The 25,510-nt window shown below is 37.8% G+C and overlaps 1 protein-coding gene across 1 annotated transcript; it reads right to left on the reverse strand.

Annotated features, from left to right (window-relative positions):
* Nucleotides 1-23,630, reverse strand: IQUB (IQ motif and ubiquitin domain containing). The gene is given in 14 exon segments (XM_031046285.2): nucleotides 1-308; nucleotides 1,897-2,082; nucleotides 5,393-5,641; nucleotides 7,202-7,378; nucleotides 8,594-8,764; nucleotides 14,164-14,339; nucleotides 18,177-18,387; nucleotides 19,406-19,561; nucleotides 19,805-19,980; nucleotides 21,103-21,264; nucleotides 22,396-22,542; nucleotides 22,545-22,652; nucleotides 22,733-22,866; nucleotides 23,554-23,630. Coding segments are annotated over 14 exon segments (2,298 nt in total). The 3' UTR covers nucleotides 1-140.
* Between the last annotated feature and the right edge of the window lie 1,880 nt (nucleotides 23,631-25,510).

The following is a 25,510-nucleotide window of genomic DNA, read 5'->3' on the forward strand; positions in this document are numbered from 1 at the left end:
TTATTTTATCCTCAGCAGTTTATTTTGATCTGTGTGATATAATTAAGGTATTGAAACAGTACATTTCTTTAAAACCAAGGAAATTGTATTAATCAATAATTCAGTTAACTTCTTTAACTTCAGCTAACTTCACCTAAGAATTATGCTTTTGCACCAGTAGGAAAAGGCGTAGCTATTAAAAATTCATTTGCATTTGTCTGATTTTCACTCCTCTGCAAAAATGATGTCATGGCTTGAATCTGAGCAAAGTAGGTTTTTGCTCTGATATGCTTATGCTTTATTCTGTGAATAAATCCCGCTTTGTAAGCCTGAAAGGAAAAAATCCAAATCCCATTAAATACAATTAAAATATCTAGCAATCTACATGTTGCTTCACATTTCAGACAGTATAAATAGTGACCCTTTAATGAACTAAAGCAAATAATTTATTTGTATATGATACATAATGAAATACTTTGTAGTCCTATACTGCTACCTTATGGTCCAATAGTGAAAATTACTAAGCACTCCTTGAGTAACATTAGTCAACTTTTACAAACAAAAAACTTCTGGCATTTTTTTATCTGTATAAGATAAAATTTATCTATTTTCAGGTAAGAACATTCATACTTGGCTATGAAAATTAAAAAAAGGCAATAGTTAAATATCAACATTTGCAAAGCGATCACTGCAGGAAATTTCCTTTATAAAAATCAAGTAATTATTTATAAATAATCATGGCAGCATTTTGCAGCATTTCAGTTGGCCTTCAAGTTCAGTGGTGACATTTTCCTGAATTTCTACTTAGTAGTAGTTCAGATGATATAATACATAAATAGATTAATTATCTGAGAAACCCCTTTGCTATGGCTTTAGTCATCACTATGAATAACTGCTATTAAATGAAGTGCTTGAGAGGCCTGTTTGTTTTTTTCTTTCAGTGAATAAGAAACAATGATTCAACTTACAGCATTCTAATTTTGCCTCATTTTCTTTATTTCACACACAGTTTTTGTTGAACAAAGCTTTGGCCATTACCAGTGAAGAAAACTGACTCCTCTTTCTGTAGCAAGAGCTAAGGGAAAATACCTTATGATTTTAGGCAGGCTTGCATACCTCACCTGTTGCTCTTCTGGCCTAACTTCCACCTCCACTCAAGCTCTGGACCTAAGTTAATGACATCTCTTTGACTATGACATCCAGACTTATGAAGTTAAACCAGATCAGTGCATAATCCGTATTGTTTACCATGTTTAGATATGGAATTTGAAGGGAGTGGTGTAAAAACACAGTTCCAATGACAACTTTAACACATTCTTAAGTTTTTTAACTCAGAACAGCAGTTATGTTTTTACTGCTTAATTGCAAAAAGATTACATTGTCAGGGGTACTTAAATGACATCTATGTAAGAAAGTAAATTGAGACAAATTTTATTATGACTAAGGACTAAGTTCTAAACAAAGCGCCATACTGTTACTTGATGAGAAATTTATAAGGCCAAAAACTAATGAGGCTAGAGCATGTGCAAGAGCCCAGGCACACAACTGTTGTATTATTTATGGTTAGTCTTTAGTAAGTTTTTTATTCAGGCCAGTTCTTGTCTGATCTCAGCTGGGTGAAAGAGCATAGACATGGCACTGTCATCAGCAGGCAGCCTGGATGAGGCCACTTAGCCTCTTGTATTTCAGGAGGGAGAATCAGAACAAGAGATAGTTCTGGTACATGGTTATGAGTTGCACATATCAGCTGCCCTCTGGACTAGTGCCTGTCTTTATACAAATGCAATCATTTAAATAGTCACAGTGGGTCAATTTAAACATGGATGAGTGTAAGGACTAAATATGGCCAAACATCATTAGTCACAGAATTCCATTAAAACATAACTATTGTAAAAAGTTAAGTCCATCAAATTTTACCTTCTGAAGGTCACACAGTTTAAGATGTGCATCTGCCTCATCTTTAGTGAGAAGAATTGTGTTCCATGGAGACCATTCATGCTGCTTATCCCACCTGACCATAACCAAATCATAGAGGTCACTGCAGGCACTGAGAGCTGACTGACAGCCCCATATTTTCTCAATCAGGTATTGCAGATCTTGATGCTGAAATGGAAAACATGGCTTGGAAGGATGAAGCATGTTTCATTCTCCAACAAAAGTACTGTAACCATATAAGAATCCAAATAAAACTTCGAGTAAAAAAAATTCTATGTGTATGCCATATAATCACTTGGTTAAAGAACATCCAGACATACGCCTCTTCCTTTAGCATGGTTTGGCAATTATTAACTGATTTTTTCTTGTATCACCTCTAAAATACTATATTCTTATTTTGATTGTTCCTGCCAATGGTAATTCATATCTTCCACTAACATGATGATTACTTAACCACTCTTAAAAAGCTTCCTAAAACTCATGTTGTTTTTTTTCCTCATCGAGCATGCTTAAGCCTGTTCAGAACTTTTTGGATAACAATAATCCATCTCTGCCAATACTGAGATGACTACCCCATTTAATTTTTGGATTCAGAATTACTGTTATTTGATAACTGAGTTGTAACAGTACTAAATTACTTAAAGTCTATATACAATCAGAATAATCTGGCCTAGAAAAAGTGGGAAATGAAGACAAGAAAAAATTCCACTTCTGACAGACTCCAAATCACTGCCTACTTTGCCTTCTTCCCCTCACTCTGCTGCTGACATATGGAGAGTTTATTGCGCTCATGATACTGTTGCTCACTTTACGAAATGAGATTAAAGATGAGCTTGCTATGATACAATATTAGCAATAAATAACAGAAGGTCTGTTTGTAAAGGTATTCCAGTACAGAAAGGCTTTGAAATGCACTTTTAACCTAGGTCTAGGATTAATTTACATCAATCTTAATTTGTTTCATTTATTAGCCATCTGAAATCACTACTAAATCTTGATAAACACAGCCTCTTGAATGAAAGAAAAAAACAGTAATTGGGACAGCAATTACCACTCTGGTATGTTTTTCTGTCACCCTCCATTAGAAGAGTTTTATCTACACAGTCAGTAAAGAACAGATTTTTAAAAAGGTTTTCCTCCAAGCTACCCATTTAAAGACTCATTCCTTTAAAAAGAAATCTTGACCTAATTAAATAATGGTGTTTACATGTTACTCATGAAATTCCTGACAAAGGATGAATGAAACTATAAAAACACAGTGCTTTAGTGAAATGCAGTTTAATGTATACTTATCCATCTTGCTTCCAGAATCCAGAAGCCTGTGAAAATTCTTGCCAAGGAAAATGTAACAAAAAAGGGATGCTTAGAACCTCCACTGGTAACAGATCTGATTTCAAGAATATAGGCCTAGTCCTAAACCTAGTCTTAAAAGTGGTCCTACAGAGCCTCCTTTATTCGGTTTCACTAATTGTCTTCTGTTTTCAGTATTTCCTCCTTTTCACAAAATTTCAAATAATTTCCGTATCTTCCTCTTAGAAGCCAAAAATTTGCAAGCAGACATATTAACACGTACTACTATTTCTACTAGCCTCAAAAGCTACCTGAACTTGCAAAAATCCATACTGAGGTATATAAAGACTCATGTAAAACAAATCTATAATTTGATCTTACCTGGATTACAATTATTTGTTCTACCTGAAAAATAGGCAAAAGCTTGTATTCTGTTAAAACTTCTCAGGTTATGGGGAAGAGTTTGATGTAAGAAACAACTTCTGCACTTCCTAAAGGCAGGCATACATCTTTCCGTGAAATTTTACAGTTAATTAATTTCATATTATGCTCCTCCCCTCAATTTGTTCTGTGCTCACAAGAAACAGAAACAGCCTTTGAGTACTGTCACTGAACAGTCTGGGAGCCGGTATCACTGAATGCTCAGGTGAGACTGGGAAACAAGGGCAGGCAGCAAACCAGTAGTTTGGTGTATGTGTAGCTTCAAATGAATACAACATTGCCATCAGGAGGTTGCTCATCAAGATAACTCAAAGCCATAGCATGTGCCATCAATTCTAAGGAGTATGGCATAGTTAAATCCTCTGAAAGAATAAAAAAGAGTCTCAGGACCTGACATATTTGCTGAACAAGTTCATTTTGATACGAAAAAGGTCCTTAGTTGCAGTAACCAGAACTTACTGGAGCTACCATACCTCTCACAGTTTTTAGCCTTTTAAGCCTCAGCAGCACTCATACAGGTGGTCAATCCAAACACAATTAAAATGAGTATGCAAGAGATCTGAAGAAAAATGTTTTATCAGAAAAGTCTTGCATCCATCCACAATACAACCACAACAAGTAATGGTACTTTACTGAGCAATGAATGAAGCCGTCATAGCTCATGCAAAAGACTTTTAGTTGTGCCCAAGTCATTTCTAGAAGCCCCAGAGCTGTTTTCTGGATATAAGTGCAGAAGGGGACAGATGATTGTTGGGAGGAGAAGGGCGAATACAAGCAAGTAGCTCATTAAAAACAAAATGGAAATGTTAGAAAAAACCCAAGGAAATTAGTGATTTAAGGTACAAGCACCTGTTTTGATATTTACAACTCTAAAGAAAATTAGTTAATTTGGATGAAAATGACACAGTATCTAGAGATGCTGCAGTGGTACAACCCCTAATGTAACTGCATGTGAGGGCTTTCAGTGTCAGAAGTTAAGAAGCAGTTATATTTCAGTGTACCAATGGCCACCAGCCATCACAAGTGATTTGGAGAATGTTCATGCATTAAACTGAGACACAGACAAAAAAAACTTCCCAGCCTAAGTGAAAACAACATGAACAGAAACATCTACAAAATCCAGGTTCTTTGATAATATTTCTTAATACAGGCATGATAATTAAAGAATCCCAATCTTCCTCTTGGCAACTGCCATTGACAAAGTGCTAAACCCTCTCCTAATAAATGCAAAAGAGTAAAACTTCCAACTATACAGATATTCTACTGAGATATAACAGAAATGTCAAAACCTCAGCTCCTTTATCTTTTCCTTTTGAGAATACACAACAATTTATTTGTATTACTAAATCAGAATAAATAATGGGGCTCAAAATGTTTTAATAGCATTATGTCTTGAAGGATATTATAATCACAAAAACATTACTATCACTTTGCAGATGATAGTAGTATCTTTAAGCAACAGGATGGTCATGGGAGAACCAGAAGAAGAATTTGGATCACTCCCTTCTTTGAACTTGTCAGCTAGACTTCTACCTTCTTGATGTACAGCTTGTAATCACTTTTGAAATTACAGCTATACTTCAGAAGCTTAAGTGCTGCTTCTTTATAGTATGTAACATTCCCTGTCACAGGAAGAAGTTTTGTAGCTCTTAATCTATTTCTCAACCTGTCAACAACATACACAAAATAAAGGAAAAATTACAGTCAGAGCCATTGGTTTTATTAGCAACGATCTTTTAGACAGTACCTGAAGTAAGAAAACAATTTTAGCATCATCCTCATAATCTGCTTCAGACTTTCTGAGGTTTTCTAGTATAAGTTTGCACTTCAAAAATGTTTCTCGGTGCCGAGCCTCATTATCAAGCTTGCAACACAAGCGACATCTGCCAGTAGTGTGGGTATTAGCAGGAATAGGAAACGCAGTAGATGGTAAGTAATTTTTGCAACTCTGACAGCAGTTCACGTTTTTATAAAGCTTTAATGGATCTGGTGGAACCTAAAAAGATTTTAAAAAAAGTTAATTTACCACAAAGTACTTTTGTATCACTTGTGTGTTACCCTAGCTCTGTCAGAATACACTGTACATATATTCACGCAAGTATTTGAATACATGAAAGCTAGAAATATTTTAAAATACCCAATAGATTTGTTTGTTTTTAATAAAGACTGAAAGCCACTGTATTTTCTTACTGTACTTGTTAAAAACAGCTATATAAAGCAGCCAATTCGTTTTTAAACTATTGACAATCCTAAACATTATGCTCCAGTGCTCTCGCTGACTATTGTGTATGCAGATTGTCAGCCATTCTAGAAAGACAACAACAGAGAGAAAACAGAAACTAAACCTTCTGTATTTAATTTTTCATATACAATCTGCCCTTTATGTCAAAGATAAATCCCTGTGATTATGTGCATATTAATATTTTGGCATAAGACTATAAAGTCATGAGAGCCAAAAACAACATGGGGAAAATAATAACCTAAACTTGCTAATGACCTCCTCATCTCATATTGCTTCATGTGTTCTGGAAAAAATATAATGCAGTCTGTGCACAGGGCTCAAGTCTGTAACTGGATAGTTTGAGCAGCCTTATTATCCAGCTACTTATTGAAGTCATCTGCCCTTTTTTGAAAATAACCTGAGGATTTGGTCACTTTACTGACTATTGATGAATTCCCATCTCTTTTATGGTCCACACAAGGTTACAAGATTCAGATAGAAAAAAGATGCAATTCAGACTTCAACTCAGTGTACAGCCAACCAAAAGCTACAGAAGACAAAGATCCCCCATATCCAGTCTCTGCTATGACACATTTAGGTAACTCTGTGCGTAAACCTAGCGTAAATTAACTGTTGGTTCTAAATCTGATTAACATTTACTGACAGATACTTTACCTCTGAGATACCATCACCCACTGTAAGAGGAATACTATTCTGACAGATGCAAAATACATCTTGCTGCCTAAAGCAGCAACCTATGGTAGTGAATCATATTTTTAACTGTAATCTGTAGTCAGAAATAAAACAATCACACACCTTGAAAGGTCTACCACTTTCTCCGCCACCTAGCTGTCTTCTTATCATGAAGTAGCAACAGAAGCTCATAACAACTCTTGCTTAGGTGCAAGCTCATTGGACATAACTTTGACAATGGCAACATTCTTCCTTTCTGGAAGGGATGCTGCCCTTGTCCAGTGGAAAGAAGATAATCACTCTCTTTATCTGTTCCCCATTTGCTATTACATTTTCCTGTTACCATCCCATAAGATCTGCCATTTATAATTCTCAGAATTTTTATTTCATACATAGAATTCTGGGCTATCTCAGTGCTACCAACCACCTGTCAGGTTCTTACACGCATATCTATGCCCCATGCTTCCTATATGACTATTCAAGCTTATTTATGTAAAGCCTGTGTACTTGCTAAATTTTATTTCTTGAAGAACTCCTCTAGGAATTCCACAGTAAAGTGTAAAATAAAAAAGCTTTCCGTTCCCCCTCTCCACCACCCTTATTTCGATGGGCACTATGTCAGACTGCAAGAAGGAATAATACCTTAAGTATCTTAGCAACTTCAGGATTAAACTTCGGAATTTTAATAAACTGAAGAAATAATGTACAAATTCTTTTCCTTAGTCCTTCCAAGTTACATTCTTTTACCTCTCTTGACATAAGATCAATTTCCCTGTCAATTAATTCCACGATTTCCTGTGTTAATTTACATTCATGTTCCTGGGGAAAAAAAAATCACAAAGAAAACGAAAACAAACCACAACAGCAGGGAAACAAACCAAATAATTCTAATGCAGATATGAAAGCAAACTATGGATTCTGTGTCAATGATCATTCATACCTCTCTATGTTCACACAAGAACATGTTCATAGAAGAATCCCTTAGTGTCTTAGGAAAACAACTTCCAAGAAAATGAATATAAAGAACTACAAAAGTGAAAATGCTTACAGATTCTGCTTGAAGGTGGCCTGTATACATGGCCAAAGCTGTAAGGAACCATAAGCTTGGAGGCAATAAAAAATGGTAAGCACAGGCACACAACATGCAAAATTTTCAGTCTCCATAAACCCAAGAAGTATCTCCCAAAGGAGCTTCCTTTGGACAGGATAGGAAATAGGGGAAGAGGTACAGGGTATATACAGGGTGGTTTAAAAAAACACCAGCATCAATACTGACTTGCATTAAGATGGGCAGGACTTTATAAACCAGCAGTGCTCCCAGCAGTGCTATTTGGGCTTTAAATCAAATTCTGGTACTACCAAAGCAAACAGCATTTGACCAGGAAGCAGCATTCTCTTCTAGTTTGACATCTACAAGTCAACAAGTATCCTGAAAGTAGTTTGAAATTCCTAATATTCTTTTTGTACATGACTACATATACAAAACACATATGAAAGGCTGAAAGAAATGCAACCAGCTTGTGATTCACTGGGAATGCTGGCAGCAGCAATGGGGGTGGAGAATAAGGGATAAAGGAAAAAAAACAAAACAAAATAAACCTATTTGCTGCCCATAAAACTGGTTACCTAAACAAACAGAAAGATGAGATTCTAAACACACATTTCAAAGAACCTGAAAAATTACTAATAGCCACTTACAACTCCGCCATGGTTTTCATTGAGTTGCTACAAATATTAAGCTAAACATTGCACTAAAGCTCTATTATTTACCAATATACAAAAATCCTAAACCATGGGGTTAAAATTCTAACACAACTTCATGAAAAATGCGCACTTCACAAAATGACATATGGATTTAAGGTATCTTTGGAATGTAAATTACTTTCATGCCAGATGGTACAGGAGGCTCTCATGCTGCCAGTTGATCATCCTGGCACCTGTCTGCCAGAAGCACTGCTTATGTGTCAACACAATTGATTGTATCTTTGGGAAATACTGCTTCAAGCTAAACACAAATAGAAAAATAAGACATACCTTCACTGTACGTTTGAGTGTCAGTAGCACATCTATTCTCTCATCTTGTGGGATGTCACTCATATTAATGCTGCGGTAGATTTCCAGTAGTTCTCTGGCTCGGAGTGTGAACTGTGTATCCATTTCAGTGATTTTTCCATCATATGCTTTCCATCTCTTAGGATGCGCACACTTCAGAAACAATTTGTATAACTCTGAGCTCTTATAATCTGATCACCAGTTAACAAGTGCATTACTTTACATCAAGGTTCACCAGAGTAAATAAAGACTTAGCATTAATGCTTGACTAATACAAAAGTCTAATTCTACTGTTGATATTTATATTCCTTTTCCCTAGAGCAAGTATTCAGTTGCACACTTTTCTTAAAGATGTAGGTTCTGAAAATTTGGACTTACTGTATATTAAAAGTAAACACTATTCTCCTACAGGGATATGCTCTGCTTCTCTAAAGCAAATTTACTGACAGTAGTGTTAAAATACATTTGCTCTGTAGTTCATCTTGCCTTCATAAATCCCTCTATCAGTAAAAATCAATGGGACTGTTGATTCTGTAAAGACTGTAAATTTAAGGCCTTAGAGTTACTGCAGTACAAAATATCTCCAGGGAACTGTTCTATTTATGCTAGCTAGACAGACAGATATGAGGTATTAGCAAAGACTCGTTAAAGCTGACTAAGGCAAAGAAGGAGTTACAACTTATCAGATACTTCACCAAGCTTCTTGCTTGCTAACTTAACCAATACCATACTGCTACCACTTCAATTGTTTCGTTAACTTCTATAGACATGAGAAGTTATACAGTGTCAGCTGCCCCAGTCAGTCTGAAAAGCCCAACTATTCACCCCTTTTAAGAAGACTGGATTTGGTTGCAAACCACACAGGGATGTAGGTGTTTAAATCCAACAGAAAGACAAGTATTCAAAACCCTCTCCCTATCACAACCTAACTCTACTCCCTTTCCTTAACTGGAACAGCTCTTTGGAACCTCATTCTGTGTATTAATTATTCTCTTTCACTTTATTTGGAACTTGACAGCTCACAAAAAACTTGCAAACTTCACTTTGCAGTCTCAGTGTGAGTTAACTACAGCAACACTTCTTGCAGCATTCACCTGACTAATAATTTTCTGGATATGACCCCAGCATTGACATAATCATTATTTTGACCAAATACACATGCTTTTGATGACATATGGTGATATGTCATTAAAATGCCAAGAATATTAGGTAGAATAGACATGCTTAGTCACCAACACGATGGAAATAGAGCTTCCCTCACTTTTAAATAAATCATAAAGTTACACAAACAAAAGGAAGACAAAATAATTGGGGGAAAAGAAAAAGGATTTAACATTGAATAACTGACATTTTTGACCTTCTGCAAAACCTGAAAGAGGCAATTTCCTCCATGTCAGCAAAAAGTGAGCATTCTACTTTAATGACTGTTTCATGATCTCTGTACAGTACTAAATTCTAAAAATATCCCAAACCAAACCAAGCAAACAAAAAACCCCAAACCACCAACACTTAGAAGCTGTTTCATGCTGTAACTTATTCGTATGGCAGACTGGCAAAAATTACCTTTTCCTTTAGAATAACTAATTCAGTACCTACATTTGATCCTCTTCAATGAAATCACTTATTACATGACAGGAAGGTCACTTGCTTATGCTAAGGTGAGTCAATGGGCAGAGTTTCCCCTAGGTAGTGGTTATTAAAACTTGGTTCCCCTGATGAATTTGTAACAACTCATATTTGAGCTAACAGTCTTGGCATTCCACTCTGCAAATGATCCTTAACATAGACCAACTACATTATTATAACCTCTGAATTATTAAAAGATAAAATATCTGTAACTTCTGTAGTTTTTATTGCTACCTCGTCATAACTGGGTATTATATAAAGTAAAATAATTTGAAAAAAAAAAAGATGCAGTGTTTTACTGAAAAAAAAAATCAGATGTCTCATCAATATGAAGATTTCCAGTATTTCAGAAAGAATCACAGGCGCTCTGATTATAGGACTATTTTCATGTAGTCAAGATTGATGTGAGAAAACTAAAACTTTGATATTTTTTGCCAGCTTTTTCTTGCCTTTTAGTCTGCTGGCAGTGCTGCAGAGTTTACAATAATCCTGTTATCTGGACTACTTGAGAGAGCAAATTTGCTATAAACTGCACTCTGCTGGCAATGCATGAAAGCAGAAAAGAAAAAGCACCTAAGGAGAGAAACACACCATCAGAGACACAGAAAAAGGTCAAGAAAAGTAAAAAAAAAAAAAAAAATAAAATCCATAGGTTGTTTGGAGAAATAGCACAAAGCATGAAAGGTATGAAATCAGTGACAGCTAGTAATTACACAAGTTCCTTTAAGAAAATGATTTCTATATAGAAGCTTAATCAAGTACTTCCTCTTCAAAGTACAAATGCTGAAGAAGCATGAGCACAGCAAAAAACAAACCAAAACAAACTAGAATGCAGCACACACACAACCAGTAGCAACCATTGTAAAAGCATGAGTAGGTACATGCTTAAATTAGCAAAGAAGGGAATGAAGGTTTCCATGGAGAAGCAAGTTTCGTATCACATTGGATATTGCAGCAATGAGAAATACTTAACAGTCTTCAGATATGAAAGGTATTACTTTAACTGGCAAGTGTCCAGATTTACATTATCAGCTCAAAGGTCTCAAAATAAGTGAATAATCTATAACCTAGCACTTCAACAATGAATCTATACTAAAGTTTAAAGTGTTTAAATTGCACTGCTACAGTCATAACAAGCCATACATTTGATATTTCAAAAATTCTTTTTGCTTATTTAAGAAATGCAGAAATTACTTTTGTTACCTCTGAATTAGGCTGCTATCTATGTCAGCAGTTCAGAACATTTAGAGCCCTATAGCTGACATAAAAAAAATAAAAAACATGAAAAGAAGAAAGTTTCAGTAGTTCAGAACTCGTGAGATTTTCAAATTAAAAATAAAGCCATTTCTTTAATGAAAAAACAAAATTAGTAGCAAGTGCTTCAGAAACATGTCCACTGCTTGGAAAGAGAGAAAATCTCTTGTCTGTCAAGTGTCTCCAGGATCTCCAAACATCAATTGTCACTAAGAAGTCTGGTACTGAAGAGCATTTTGCTTCTGGTTCCTAGCTGTAGAAAAGCTTGTGAGAGTATATACTGGCGGTAATCTATACAGGGTAGGACATCGGAAAGCAGTCCTTAATGGAAAAATAAAGGTAGAAACTCATTTAAGAGAGAAATATATTTGTTTTTTTCCTCAGAATATAACAGAATATATTGTAAATAGCAGAAGCAAACATTTAGTTATTAACATTTATTCCATTGAATAATAGAAAACATTCAAGGTTTTAATATCCTAAATGTACCTTTTTGATTCCTAAATATTTAGTTTTGTACTTTCATCAAAACACTTTTTACAGTCCAGATCCCACACATCAGTAATAAAAAGTATGAAAAACAGGGTAGGGTTTTTTTAGATAAAAATCCCATTTTACTTTTGAGCAGTAAGTGGTCAAAATTAAAAAAAAATATAAAACCCACCCCCATAAAAAAAACTATTTCTGTTGCAGCATTTCTTTTCATAATTATATCACTGATTCACAGAAATCTCCAGGATCTTGCCAACAAAGGTTAAGTTGACAAGCAGGTATTCTTTACTACGGCGCTGGGAGACATGGGGAATAGCTCCTCCTAGCGTGTCTGGTCCAAGCATCAAACAGGCTGTGATTATATTTCCCTTAAACATATATCTTCATTAGATTACACACATATTCATTGAGTTACTTATACATTACATCGTACTTCTAGAATTCCTTCCGCATGCGTACTAAAACGTGGCAACGGGATTTGGGACCCCAGTGGTTATTTCTTCATCATCTTCCTCTTCATCACTTCATTTTAGGATGGTTGTCATGTCAGCAACCACCAGGCTGGTTCTGGCCAGTTCTTGCGCAATGCTTATGTTAGCCATTTCCTTCTCTCTGTAGTTGCTAACGAAGCCTAATGTCCTTGAAGTTACTTATTTACAACCCCATTCTTCAATCAACCCCATTCTTCATCACATACTATGAAACCAGCCAGAAAAGAAACTATTTCTTTCTTTTTCTTAGGGGATGGATTGCTAAAATCATGTTTGTGTATGAATGCCTTTCTTTGTTTTATAGATAAAAGCCTGAAGAACACTTGTGTTAAATTTCTTCCTTAGGATCATGCAAGAATAAGACCTCAAGCTAAAGTTCTAATGGATCTGAACCTAGTGAATTAATAATTGAGTTCAATATGATATAAGATTCAGTCAAAGTTCTTTTGGTTTTCTATCCTGTACATGGAAAGAGAATAAATACTTTCTTTAAAGAGAGATATATGATGACCAGAGGCCTGTGCTCAAGAGGGAAATGGATCATTCTGAATTGTTAGAATTAGAGCCTTTAACACTGTAAACAGTGCCACCAGTGCCACCTAAAGCATGTTCTTTATATAGAATACTACATAATGAAGGGAGCCTATAGGGATGCTGGTGAGGGACTCTTCACTAGGGACTGTAGTGATACGACAAGGGGTAATGGGTTAAAACTTAAATGGAGGAAGTTTAGATTGGATATAAGGAGGAAGTTCTTTACTATGAGGGTGGTGAGGTACTGGAAGGGGCTGCCCAGTGAAGCTGTGAATGCTCCATCCTAGCAGTGTTCAAGGCCAGGCTGGACAGAACCTTGGGTGCCATGGTTTAGTGGAAGGTGTCCCTGTCCATTGCAGGAGGGTTGGAACTAGATGATCCTAAGGGCCTTTCCAACCCTAACTATTCTATGAGTCTATGATTCTATAATACAAAGTTCATTCAGTCAGTGCTATTTTTTAATGTTATATATGATGGCTTGCCTTTGTGAGTGAAGATTTGGGAAAGGCTTTAACCACGCTTACTTCAAGCACAATGACCAAGGGCCAGTGGGATATGCAAATCTGGTTGGAAAAAAAAGGGTGCTTAGGCAAACAGGAAGTGTCCGACCAGGACTGTCATCTCCGGAGTAATCTCGAGCTACCCATGCGCTGGTCCGCCCACATGAAAGGTTGGATCTGCAGCTTCCCATGCACCTTGTCACCTACCAATTTAACCCTCTCCTGTCCATACAGACAAGTGAGAGCCAAGCCCTTCCAGCCTGTGCAGTGGATATTTTAGGTAAGGCACAGCTTGCGCAGAACTGTCCCCACCCTTTACACCTGAGGTTTAACTGCCAGGCCTAGTGAGCTAGGATGGTGACAGCAAAGTCCGCAAGTCGTAGATTTTATGAGTGTCCTTCTCTTAGATGGAAGACCATGCTAGGCTGGACAAGCTCCATCAGCCCTGGTTTGAAGATAGGAGTTTTCCTTCTCCTATGAGGAAGGCTTGTCTTCACTAACGAAGAATCAGGAAGGGCTTTAGCCCCCACACATTAGCATTCACATAATTAACTGTTAACCTACAAAAGTTACTTTTGGCATGTAGTTTGCAGATGTCTTTTCTGTTCCTGTACTTTGTTATTTTTTATGTTCATTCTAAAATTACATCACTGACCTTATTCAGAAAGTGCAGTATCGCTTTTTGTCGATTCTCCTCATCTGCATTTAGTTTGTGTCTCCCAATGGAAGCTATCAGCTGTGCCTCTTGTTCCAGAAGTCCACAAAGTGCTGCCTTTCTTTCAGCTCCAGCAAGAGTTCTGTTAATCTGCTCAGTCTCCTCCTGCCTCCATACTACAGATATAAATATTGTGGGTACTTTTTACAATGTGTTTTCCAGTGAATATTCTGCTTTCATATTTAAGAAATAACGTATTTTTAAATGTTCGTTAAAAGCCAGTTTCTATGTTAGGAAAGTTATTATGATGCATATTTTCAACACAGACAAAATAGCCCAGAAATTAATGTAAATTATACAGATGTTCTGTGAGAGTATGTGTCTGTACCTCAATTCCAAACTGCCAATTCATACTGCAAACTCGAAAATGGGTTAGAAGAAAAAGCTGCTCTATGTGAGAAAAATAATTTAGCTCCTGTGGAAACATGTATGGAAAAGGTACAAGCAATAGGGACTTTTTAAACAAGTTTTCATCAAAATCACAAGAAAAAATACCATAGAGATCTTCTCAGCAGATTAAGACCAGCATCTAACTGTCTAGTGCTTCCACCACTATTCCTGCTTCTCTGTGCATAAATATGTAAAATCTAAAGAAGGCTGAACTCTTCCAAAATTGAGAAAAAACTTTACTGACAGTCACGTTTAGCACTTCAGGTCTTACAGTGAATACTCCAGTGGTATCACCTTTTGCCATCTAAAGCAGATGGAAGCACATTAATAATTAGACAGTATCTGCTTTACTCTCCCTTTCCTGTTCTATAACAGAAGGTGGAATGAAGTAGCGTGCAAACCACAGGATGGTCATTACATCAGCACTTGAACCAGTACCTGCTGTATAGAACCTGGCCTTCTGATTCTTATGGTCAAATCACCAAACCACAGGTACCGGCTGCACTTACAAGCTAGACTACTTAATGACACAAACACACAAATATATACATATGTTTATCATGGTTTATTTTGTACTACCTATTCCTTGACTATAACTGGTGATACGCAGAATGCTGTTACAGAAATCTGTTAGTAAAATCAAATTGTGTTTCCTAAATAGTGCTTTCCTTTGCATACACTGTAACAATTCTTGGCTTCTCTGAAGAATTTGTTCTGTTTCAAATACCTCTAGAGCTCTGTAGGAAATTTTATAAGATAAAAAAATTCAACATTCCTGAAATCTTGCAAATCCCAGCATTAAAGAACACAATCCAATATGTGATGCACACTTACTGTATCAGGTAAGAGTAGGTGCAGCAGGTAAAAGAGGAAGGTTCAGCTCTTGCCTGTGGCTTCCTTATCTACAGTACCTTATGTTTTCCATTTTAAAATGTTGCAATTCATTTCCTTAAGGCTCTCTAAGCTTTGTTATTAATATAACAGTTGTCTGACAAGTCCTGAGTAACCAAAGATATATTTTTAAATAAAGTAATTTCAGCAAACAACAGCACTTCAGAATTAATTTACATTAAGTTTTATGTGCCTGCAGGGGGCAGCAACATCAAAGGTAATACATAATAAATACAGGAAGTAATTTTGTGTGTACAGAAATGAAAAAGCTGTCAGTTATCATCAATACTCACCTCCTGACTCACCGTATATATGCAACCAAATTAAAAATATTCCTCTTAGATTATCTGTTCTGTAGGCAGAGATTATACTCATTACTTTCTGGTTTTACAGAACAAAGTAGTTCATACTTTTCAAACCAATAATTAATGTCTCTATAAGCAGACAAACTGAACATATAGATATATCTTATTTTCACCACACTGTCAGCAGGCAAGCTTTTGTACCAACAGGAATTGCTTGTGCGGGCTGACCCTGTAATAGTATCCTCCTGTTGAGATCAGCAGCAATAACCTTCACAGGTCTCTGGAGGACAATGGTGTCATTCTATTACTGTCACAATGATTTAGCTTGTGTAGACTGTTGACACTATAAGAATGTAAAAGTAGTTTCAGATGCAGGTAGGAAAAAAAACCTTCCTAGAACCACTAAGCTCTATTAAAATAAATAGCATGACTGCAAGTCTCCATGCACAGAAGCAGCTAGTCAACAAAGGTAAACAAAACCAAAAAAGACTAATACTACACCATTATTTTTAACAAAATGTTAAAAAGACATTTCAAATACTGGAGTTTGTTCTGTTCCAGCTCTGAAGTGGCACATGTTTTTTTCAGGTTGCCCTGATATTAAATTCCTGAACATGCATAGCTGAAAGGTTTACTATTTGTGAATCCGGTTACATCAAATTAAGCAAGAGAGACATTTACATAACCATAAACTCTAAATCTAAAAATACTGGGGATACCAGCACTAATTTGCAACTTTAACTCAACTCTGTTATTTCCATTGCAAATAAGACTCTTCGCACATACAAAATCATACATTTGACAACATATTAAAGAAAATACTGCAGGAAATCAGACACCAAATAGTAGCACTTGCCACAAATGGAGAGTAAAAAACTATGTGAGTGCCTTGGCTTTTGATTACCTAATCAGACACACCTTAAAAGAGATTGATTCTTGTGAAGAAAACAGATAACTATCTGTGAAGAAAAAGGGAAAACAACCCCTATCCCCAAGTCTCATAAAGATACCATTCCCAAAATTCTGAAGTTTAAGATCAGTAATGATTTTAAATTTGTCACAAACGCTGATATTTACAAGTCATTTCTATACTCAGACCAAGTGATTTTTTTCGGTGACCCAAGTATGACAGTATTAAAAGAGTAGTGTATAACTTGGGAGTTCTTGAATAATGACACTAAGCAATATGAGTAACACATGCCACCAAATTTATGCTCAGGTCACCATGGAAGAAACAGCTGAGATTATTTCAGGTAGGTCACGTGGCTTTGCAGTGAATTAGGCAATCCATTAGGTCAGTTCTGCTATAGGGACAAAAACATCCAAACTGCCACAGAGTTATACTATAAGTAAGCACTGTAGCCTAGACAACATACAAGCTACTTGCAAGTCACAATGCAAGCATGTTGCTTAAAAGGAGATATTTTTAAAAGAACTCTTGCAGTTTCACTATATGCTGTTACAAGTCCACCAATTTCTATTGGTTTTATTTTTCCCCAAAAGACAGGTTTTTTTGTCCAATTTTGCAACATTACTGTCCTGTAAGGTTTTATGAAAATTATCTGCATATTATTATTACAGATTCACCTTATTTTTCCCAGAAAGTTTAGTAGTGCTTGCGTGTACTAGACACCATCCACCCCAACAGGAAAAGGAAGTCCTTCAGGATGCCCTGTAGGACTCCTAACCGATTTTTGAAATTTTGACAACACAGTTTTGTGCAACATGGAATACATCAGAAAGGAGAAAAAGCACCTGTAGAAGATGACTAGGGCAAAAGGAATAACCTCAGTCATATGCTGTAAAATCAGGGGCAAAAATTTAATCCATTATACAAACTGCCTTTATTAAACGACAAATGATGGATCTCAATACTGCATTTCTTCATGCCATTATTTTCAGCATCTTAAATGTACAGTAAAAAGATTAACATAATCCTGATCCAAAAAAAAAAAAAAGGTTCCTGTTCCTCCAGATGACCTTAACATTAAAGATGAGTGATAAAAAAAACCCAACAACAGAACTGCCAAACAGCACTATTCTATAAGCTGATTATTTCCTAAAAAGATGTACTGGTTTTGGCTGGGACAGAGTCAATTTTCTTCACAGTGATTTGTATGCTATGCTCTGGATGTTGATAATACAAGGATGTTTTAGTTACTGTTGAACAGTGCTTACACAGCACCAAGGCCTTTTTTCTTCTTCTGATAATATATGAATGTCAAATAATGATGTAAAAATGAAATTCCACTGTAAGTAAAATCTAAAAATCAAAGGAGTATCCATAGAAAAACATAAAAATATAAGTCTGTTTTAAACAAACTGCATTTTGCTGATTTAAGAGAAAATCTTTAAGAAAAAACTTACGTTCTAAAGCATGGTACAGTAGCTCGAAGTCTCCTTTTGTTTTAGGGTTCAGTCTTCGCTCGTGCTCCTTTCTCAGTTTTTCTTCTTTTTCTTTTTTTCTATGTAATTCTTCTTGTGCCTCCCACTCCAGCCTTAATCTCTTTTCTTCTCTCAGTTTTTGTACTATATTTGTAGCATGCCAACGACGGAAATTTCTCTGTAATACTATTACCTATGTGTGATACAATACCAAAGAATCATGAATTTAAAACAAAACAGTATGATATTTTGTTCTTAGCTGTTATTTTCTGCCAGCCACTTAAATGTATTTTCTAATATTTGCCTTGTACTCAAACTAACTGAAAGGTACATACACACAAAATCAACTGCATTGTATTTACAAACAAATAACAAAAATAAAGTTAACAATGCTGTTATGACCAAACTTAAAAAATCAACCTCCAAAGAGGCAGCTATTAAAGACTAGGGAACGGCCTACAGTATGCTAAGGGAGGATAATGCACAAACCTGACCTTCTGCCATCTGCATTAACTTGGACCACACAAGCAAGCCAATACCACAAGCTAATAAGCATTGCGCAGCATTGAAGGCTATCAAGCAAATAACCACGCTAATAGTTACACTAATACTTATCCTAATATTTCTCTTGAATCTGTTTCCAGCTACTATTTCAATAGGGACCTACACTGCACAGTGCAGATCCATCAACATGAACCAACACACCAAACTGATGCCTCTCTACTGTGTAATATATATTACCTACAGACACATTACATAATCCAGTAATGATCACAGCAAACATACTGGCAGTCCTGAGGAAACAATAACCTACTCGGGTTTTCCACTTCTATGAGATACTTCCTGCTGCTAGCTGATGCTGACCAACTAAGAAGTTCTTACGGAAAACTTCTACGAGGAGTCTTCAAGGCATCTTGCCAACCGCATCGATACAATCATGTAACTTCAACACTCAGGGAATCAACTATCTCTCCATTCAGTTAGATTCAGACTGCCTGTTTTAGGCAATCAAATTAGTAACTAAAAACCAAACATCACAAAAACCACAGAGCAAACACACACTTCCCCAATATCTGAAAATTACAAAATGTGAAGATTAAGCAACATTTTGCAGTTCACTTTTAAATTCACTTTTTGAACACTTATTAAATATTCAGATAACCTTTCTAATATTTTGCTTTACAGATAGTTTTAAACAGATAAGAACTTACTGCTTCAAGTCTACGTTTATGGTATTCTCCTGCTGTAATATACTTCCCAGGAGTTATTAGTTTGTCAGTCTTGTTTGACACATAGAGGCCAGTTTTAGTCATTTGTGTTGATGTTGTATTCGTTGTTTCTTGTTGTTTATTTTTTTCAAAAACTGTCTGGGGAAAAAAATACATGTCAGAATATAACAAAACATAGAGGGTTTTTCCTCATTACAGAAAGTGGCAAAATCAGTTATCTGTAACAAAAATCACGAGACCAGTAATATTCTTCCACTAAATACTTTCAATTGCACACTTATTCCTCATTTTATTCGCTTACTCCTACTAGAAATTCTTGTGTCAACATTCTATTCCATTTTGCAAAAACAACATTATAAAAAGACACTACAAAGCCGTTACCTGTGTTTCCCTATGGAATACAAGAATTCCTTTATCAGGTAGTTTTTTTTGTATCGTTTGTGATCCTGCATTATGAAATTCCACTCCTGTTATCCTATTCTTAAATCCACCCAGAAACGGTTTTTGGTAGGTAGGTCTTTCAATTTTTACAACTACATCTTGGAATGATTCAGAATCTGTTAAAAAGGAAGTTCCAAGATTTAAATACTGAGATTAGAGTACAACTACATGTATCAACACACAGAATCATAGAATAGTTAGGGTTGGAAAGGACCTTAAGATCATCTAGTTCCAACCCCCCCTGCCATAGGCAGGGACACCTCGCACTAAACCATGCCACTCAAGGCTCTGTCCAATCTGGCCTTGAACACTGCCAGGGATGGAGCATTCACAACTTCCCTGGGCAACCCATTCCAGTACCTCACCACTCTCACAGTAAAGAACTTCTTCCTTACATTCAATCTAAACTTCCCCCGTTTAAGTTTAAACCCATTACCCCTTGTCCTATCACTACAGTCCCTAATGAAGAGTACCTGCAGCACCCCAATACCCTAGTTCAGATTCTGGAAGGCTGCTATGAGGTTTCCACGCAGCCATCTCTTCTCCAGGCTGAACAGCCCCAACTTTCTCAGCCTGTCTTCATATGGGAGGTGCTCCAGTCCCCTGATCATCCTCGTGGCCTCCTCAGGACTTGTTCCAACAGTTCCATGTCCTTTTTATGTTGAGGACATCAGAACTGCACACAATACTCCAAGTGAGGTCTCACAAGAGCGGAGTAAAGGGGCAGGATCACCTCCTTCGACCTGCTGGTCACGCTCCTTTTGATGCAGCACAAGATAAGGTTGGCTTTCTGGGCTGTAAGCGCACACTGAAGCTGGCTCATGTTCATTTTCTCATCAAGCAACACCCCCAAGTCCTCCTCCACAGGGCTGCTCTGAATCTCTTCTTTAGCTTTCCTAACCTGGTCCCTAGCTTCCTGGACAACATCCCTGTTATTCTTTCCAGGCCTCCTATCCTTGCTTCCCCCTTTTATAAGCCTCTTTTTTCCTTTGAATTTTCCTCAGCAGCTCCTTATCCATCCAAGGAGGTCTCCTGGCCCTCCTGCTGCACTTCCTTCTAGTTGGGATGCAACACTCCTGAGTTTGTAGTAGGTGATCCTTGAATATCAACCAACAGTCTTGGGCCCCCCTTCCCTCTAGGGCTATATCCCATGGAACCTTACTAAGCAAGTTCCTGAGGAGGCCAAAGTCTGCTCTCTATATATGTGCCGTCTACACACGTGCAAAACCAGCATTTACCTGTTTGTATTCTGACAGTTATGACATCAGGCATGCAGTAATCATGTTGAACTGTTCTCCCAGGAGAATGTTCCTGATCTAGATGTAAGTTCTCAGACTGGATAGTTTCATCAAGGTTAGCCCTAGTCCTCCCAGGATTTTCATTATCCTCAATCATGCTTCCTAAAAATAAAGCCAAAATTAATACTTGGAAAGCTTCTCAAAACAAATGAGTAACTTTTTCACGTTTACTCTGAGGTGATTTTGTTGAAACACAGCAATAATCAGATTTTTGATCTGGAATGACAGTCTGCTTGAAATCTGAAACAATATTATCACATACTTTCTAAAGAGATACCTAAATACTGTCACTACTGAAAGTCATTCATATTTAAATTTTTACAAGTTACAGTAAATGCATAATCTTAAATTAGTTACCCATTTACATAGACAAATTTTACTGAAAAATCTCACTTAAACCTGCTCCATTTTAGTCCTGATCTAAGCATATGTTGTATGCTTAGAATCACTGCTGTTTTTCACACAATACTTAACGTTGCAGTGTTTACTCAAAGACTGTATTCTGAATCAGATCTACTTAACTCCAGAAATTATTTCTTGAGTCAGAGATAAGACCGTATCTGGCTTTGGTACAGTGCTTTTCCTAGGATGTGATCACCAGCTACTCTGAATGAGAGGATCTGAATGCAGCCTGCCAAAAAAGCAGCAGTCAGCAGGTTCATACTCTAAATGGTCAATCACTGCACTCACCTGCTGAATGAGATGTGCTACCTTCTTCTCTAAAGAAATAAGAAAACCGGGCACTGAATTAGGAAGAGGAAGTAACACTGGACACCCAGAGTGCAGAGGAAAAAGTGCAGCACATGATGGAGTGTTTCTGGGACTGCATTGATAATGGAAGGGTGGCAGGCAAGTGACAGGGGAATCCAAGAGGGCTAAAATAGTAAGGTGTTTGCTGTGATCTGATCTAAACTGTTAGTAGCCCATGTATTCATGGGAATTATGCATTGCTGTTTTGCAAATGCGTGTACAAAACACATAAACTTACCTTTCTGGAAATGAGGATCACTATAAAATGTCATATGATTTTCTATTGCAACTTGAGATGAAGAATGCATTTCTCACCTTTTCAAGCATGTTTTACCTGAGAATTTAAAAAGTCACTTCAAGTTCAAAAACCAGCAAACATTAATAGAATGGGAGTATGGGAGATGCAAGAAGCCATAATCAAGTTGAAGAAAAAAACAAATGTCTTTAAAGCCTTAACATCCAACATTTTAGTAACTTCTTTACCTGTCCCACTTGCCATATTCTTTGAGTTTTGAGATGTTTGTTCTTCCCTTTCTGAATTTCTTACTTCAGTTAAAGTAGGATAATTCTCAATGGTAACAGATGATGTGTTCTCAGAAGATGCGCTGTAAGGGGCACCAGGCTCAAATCTTGCTGGTTATTTCCAACTGTTTCTTGATTGCTTAGCCCTTCTCCGGGTTGTTCCCACTGTGCTGAACTTGACTGTTCCTGTTCCTTCAAAACTGCTCCAGAGAAAACTGCTTCTCACAGCCCTTCTCTGGCTGTGCAGTGCCTGTAGCTTCTGAAAGCAGAGGCTTCTCTGCTTTGTCCCTGCTCTTGCCTTCTCCACCTGCTCTTCTTGATGGGGATGCAGATGGTTGCTCTGCACCTGGCCCTTGTGCTGTAACAACTTCAGAGCAACTATCCAAGGTATATTCCTTTTCCTGAAATATCAGTTGCACACTTTCAACCTTTCTGCAAGAATAATCACAGCATCTGTTTAAAACCATGTACTAGCACAGCTCTACTATCAAACATATGGGTGATGTAGTATCGTCAAAAGTTTTTTCTCTATTCACTACCTGTCTGTTTAGAATAGCCAACCACAAAACATTCATCATTTTCTCACTGGTGTTTAACAAACATAATACTGCAGAGCAAGCAGTCAGCATAACTGGCCAGGTTGGATGGGGCTTTGAGCAAGCTGGTCTAGTGAAAGGTGTCCCTATCCGTGGCAGGGGGGTTGGAACTAGATGACCTTTAAGGTCCCTTCCAACCCAAATCATTCTATGATATACAGACCCCAAGAGTCAGCATTACTCAGCGACAGCACACCTTTAATGTTTTCTGTGCTGCCACTGCAATGATACAGGCTAGAGGAACCCGAATCCCACACTCATGAAAACACGGCCAGCAGCTGCTGCAGCAGCAGTGAAGAGCAGGGATCCCCGCCCAGCCGCCGGTCACTCAGGCCATTCCTACCCACCACTCATCGCGGCCGGCGCCCCTCGCCGGGCCGCTTGTGCCACCGGCCCCGTCAGGTGCGCAAACACTACCCCTGGGCCGCTCGGGCCGGCGGTCCCTACATGCTGCGCGCCGGGACCGGACCCCAACCCGTGCCTGTGCAGGAAGGCAGCGGCTCCCCGGCTCCGCACCCGTTACTTCCCCCCGCAGCTCCCGCCCCGCGCCGCTCTCTGCAGCGGCCGCTTCTCCGGGGGGCGGTGCGTCGCGGTAGCCATAGCAACCGGAAGCGGAAGGCGGACAGCGCGGCGGCACGGCGGTAGAGGTGAGCATGCGCATTGGCTTCCGAGGTGCCAGGCTCCCGCAGAGCCGCAGCTGTGGGTGTCGCGGGCGCTGCTGTGCACGGCCCAGGGAAGAGGAAGACCAGGAAGAGGTGAAAAGGGAAGCGGAATGAAAGGACAAAGGCCGAGAGGGGTCGCTGGCTCTCGGTGACTCCGGTAGTTAGCAGAAGCACGGCGGCACAGCGCACCTGCAGCGACTCTGCATGCTGCCGTACCGGAGGTCAGTGACTGTGCCTTGGTCCACACGGTGTTGGTGACCATGAACTCCTACCAGCTGATAGTAGCATGAATGTACAAAACCACTCTTTTTCCTCTCAGTTCACATTGTAGATAGTAGCAGAAATTATGCTAATACCCCAAGCTGCTCCCTGGATATTATGAAAGACTGAGGTGTTTGGATGTTGATAACCCTTGTTCTGCAGCCCATCATTCCCAGACCCTGTGGCAGCACTTATGTATATGATGCGCTCAGCCTGTGTTTGCCCTGGAAGGTCTGTGGTTCTGGTGTGAGGGCTGAGGCTACTGAGTGGAAATGAAGATGCTTATACCAGAATTAAAATCCTGTGAAACTGAATTTCCTGGTGTTTGATGGGTGATTTCCGAGACAACACCCGCAAAGTAATTCAGCACAATGAAGAAAAGCTGTGACTAGACTCACTTCACAGAACCACTTTAGAGGTGAAATACAGTTCTGTGTCACAACTGTGGAAGAATCCTGAAAAAAACTATATTTCAGCAGGCACTATAATTATATCTCTATTTGGTCATTGTGTGCCATGATGTTCCCACGTTTCTCAGACACAGGCATTTGAACATAGGCCTACTTCCCATCAAAAGGAACAGAAATTTCCTATTACTACTGTTAATGATCTTTTTTCTAAAACCTGGACTGAACTTAACTCAAGGTAGAGCAGGACCAGCAGTCACTACTGCAGAGTCAATTCAGTCAAACATTCAACCTCCTTTTCAGTTTGCAAGATAATCTTTCACGGATTTTTTTTTTTATTAAATGGCATTCAAGCTGTAAATTAAAAATAAAAATCAGCTTTCATTCATCTCCCAGTGAACACAGCCAGAAATTATGTCGAAGACTAAAATGGTGTCCTGTTCAGCCACTTGAAACAGGAGACACAGCACAGAGAGCATGTAGGAATAAGAAAACCCTTGGTATTGCTGCTGCCTGGCAATCTGAAAGCTGTTTTCCTGGTTTAACAGGCTGTCTCCCTTTGGCCCAATCCTTGTAGAGAGAGGAATGTTCATTCACACAATGACTCTCATCAGATGATCTCAAAGCATTTTAAATATCTAAAGTTTGTTAACTCTAAAGCTTGCAGTGATTTACCTTATCATACTACACAGAGAAAGATAAAACTCTTTTGCATCATCGTGTATTTTCAACATAGTTAAAGGAGAAAAATAAGCAAAATTGTTAGTCTCCAAATTAGACCTTTCTAGCACCTTTATCTGAAATTATTGCAACACAGTACTCCTAAAATAGATTCCCTTGCCTGTAAAATATGTGTACTGTTTTGTTGCCACATTATGCTGTGGATTGAAATAACAGATATATAGTTACAGAGTTAACAGCAAGGTAAAAATTGTTTCTCTTCTTAGTAAAGATGTATTTTTAAATCAGGCAGAAACAATCATGACCTGAACTATACAACACTGCACAAAAGGCACATACCATTCCATCTCAGAACTGCAATCCTCCCTTTCTTCTCAGTAACTAAAGTTAATACTACAATATAATACTAATTTATTTAGTAATCTTATGTAGCACAGATGATTAATTTATGCTAAGATAATGAAACCAT

This window comes from Melopsittacus undulatus, chromosome 5, assembly GCF_012275295.1.
Source record: "Melopsittacus undulatus isolate bMelUnd1 chromosome 5, bMelUnd1.mat.Z, whole genome shotgun sequence".
Taxonomy (NCBI): Eukaryota; Metazoa; Chordata; class Aves; order Psittaciformes; family Psittaculidae; genus Melopsittacus; species Melopsittacus undulatus.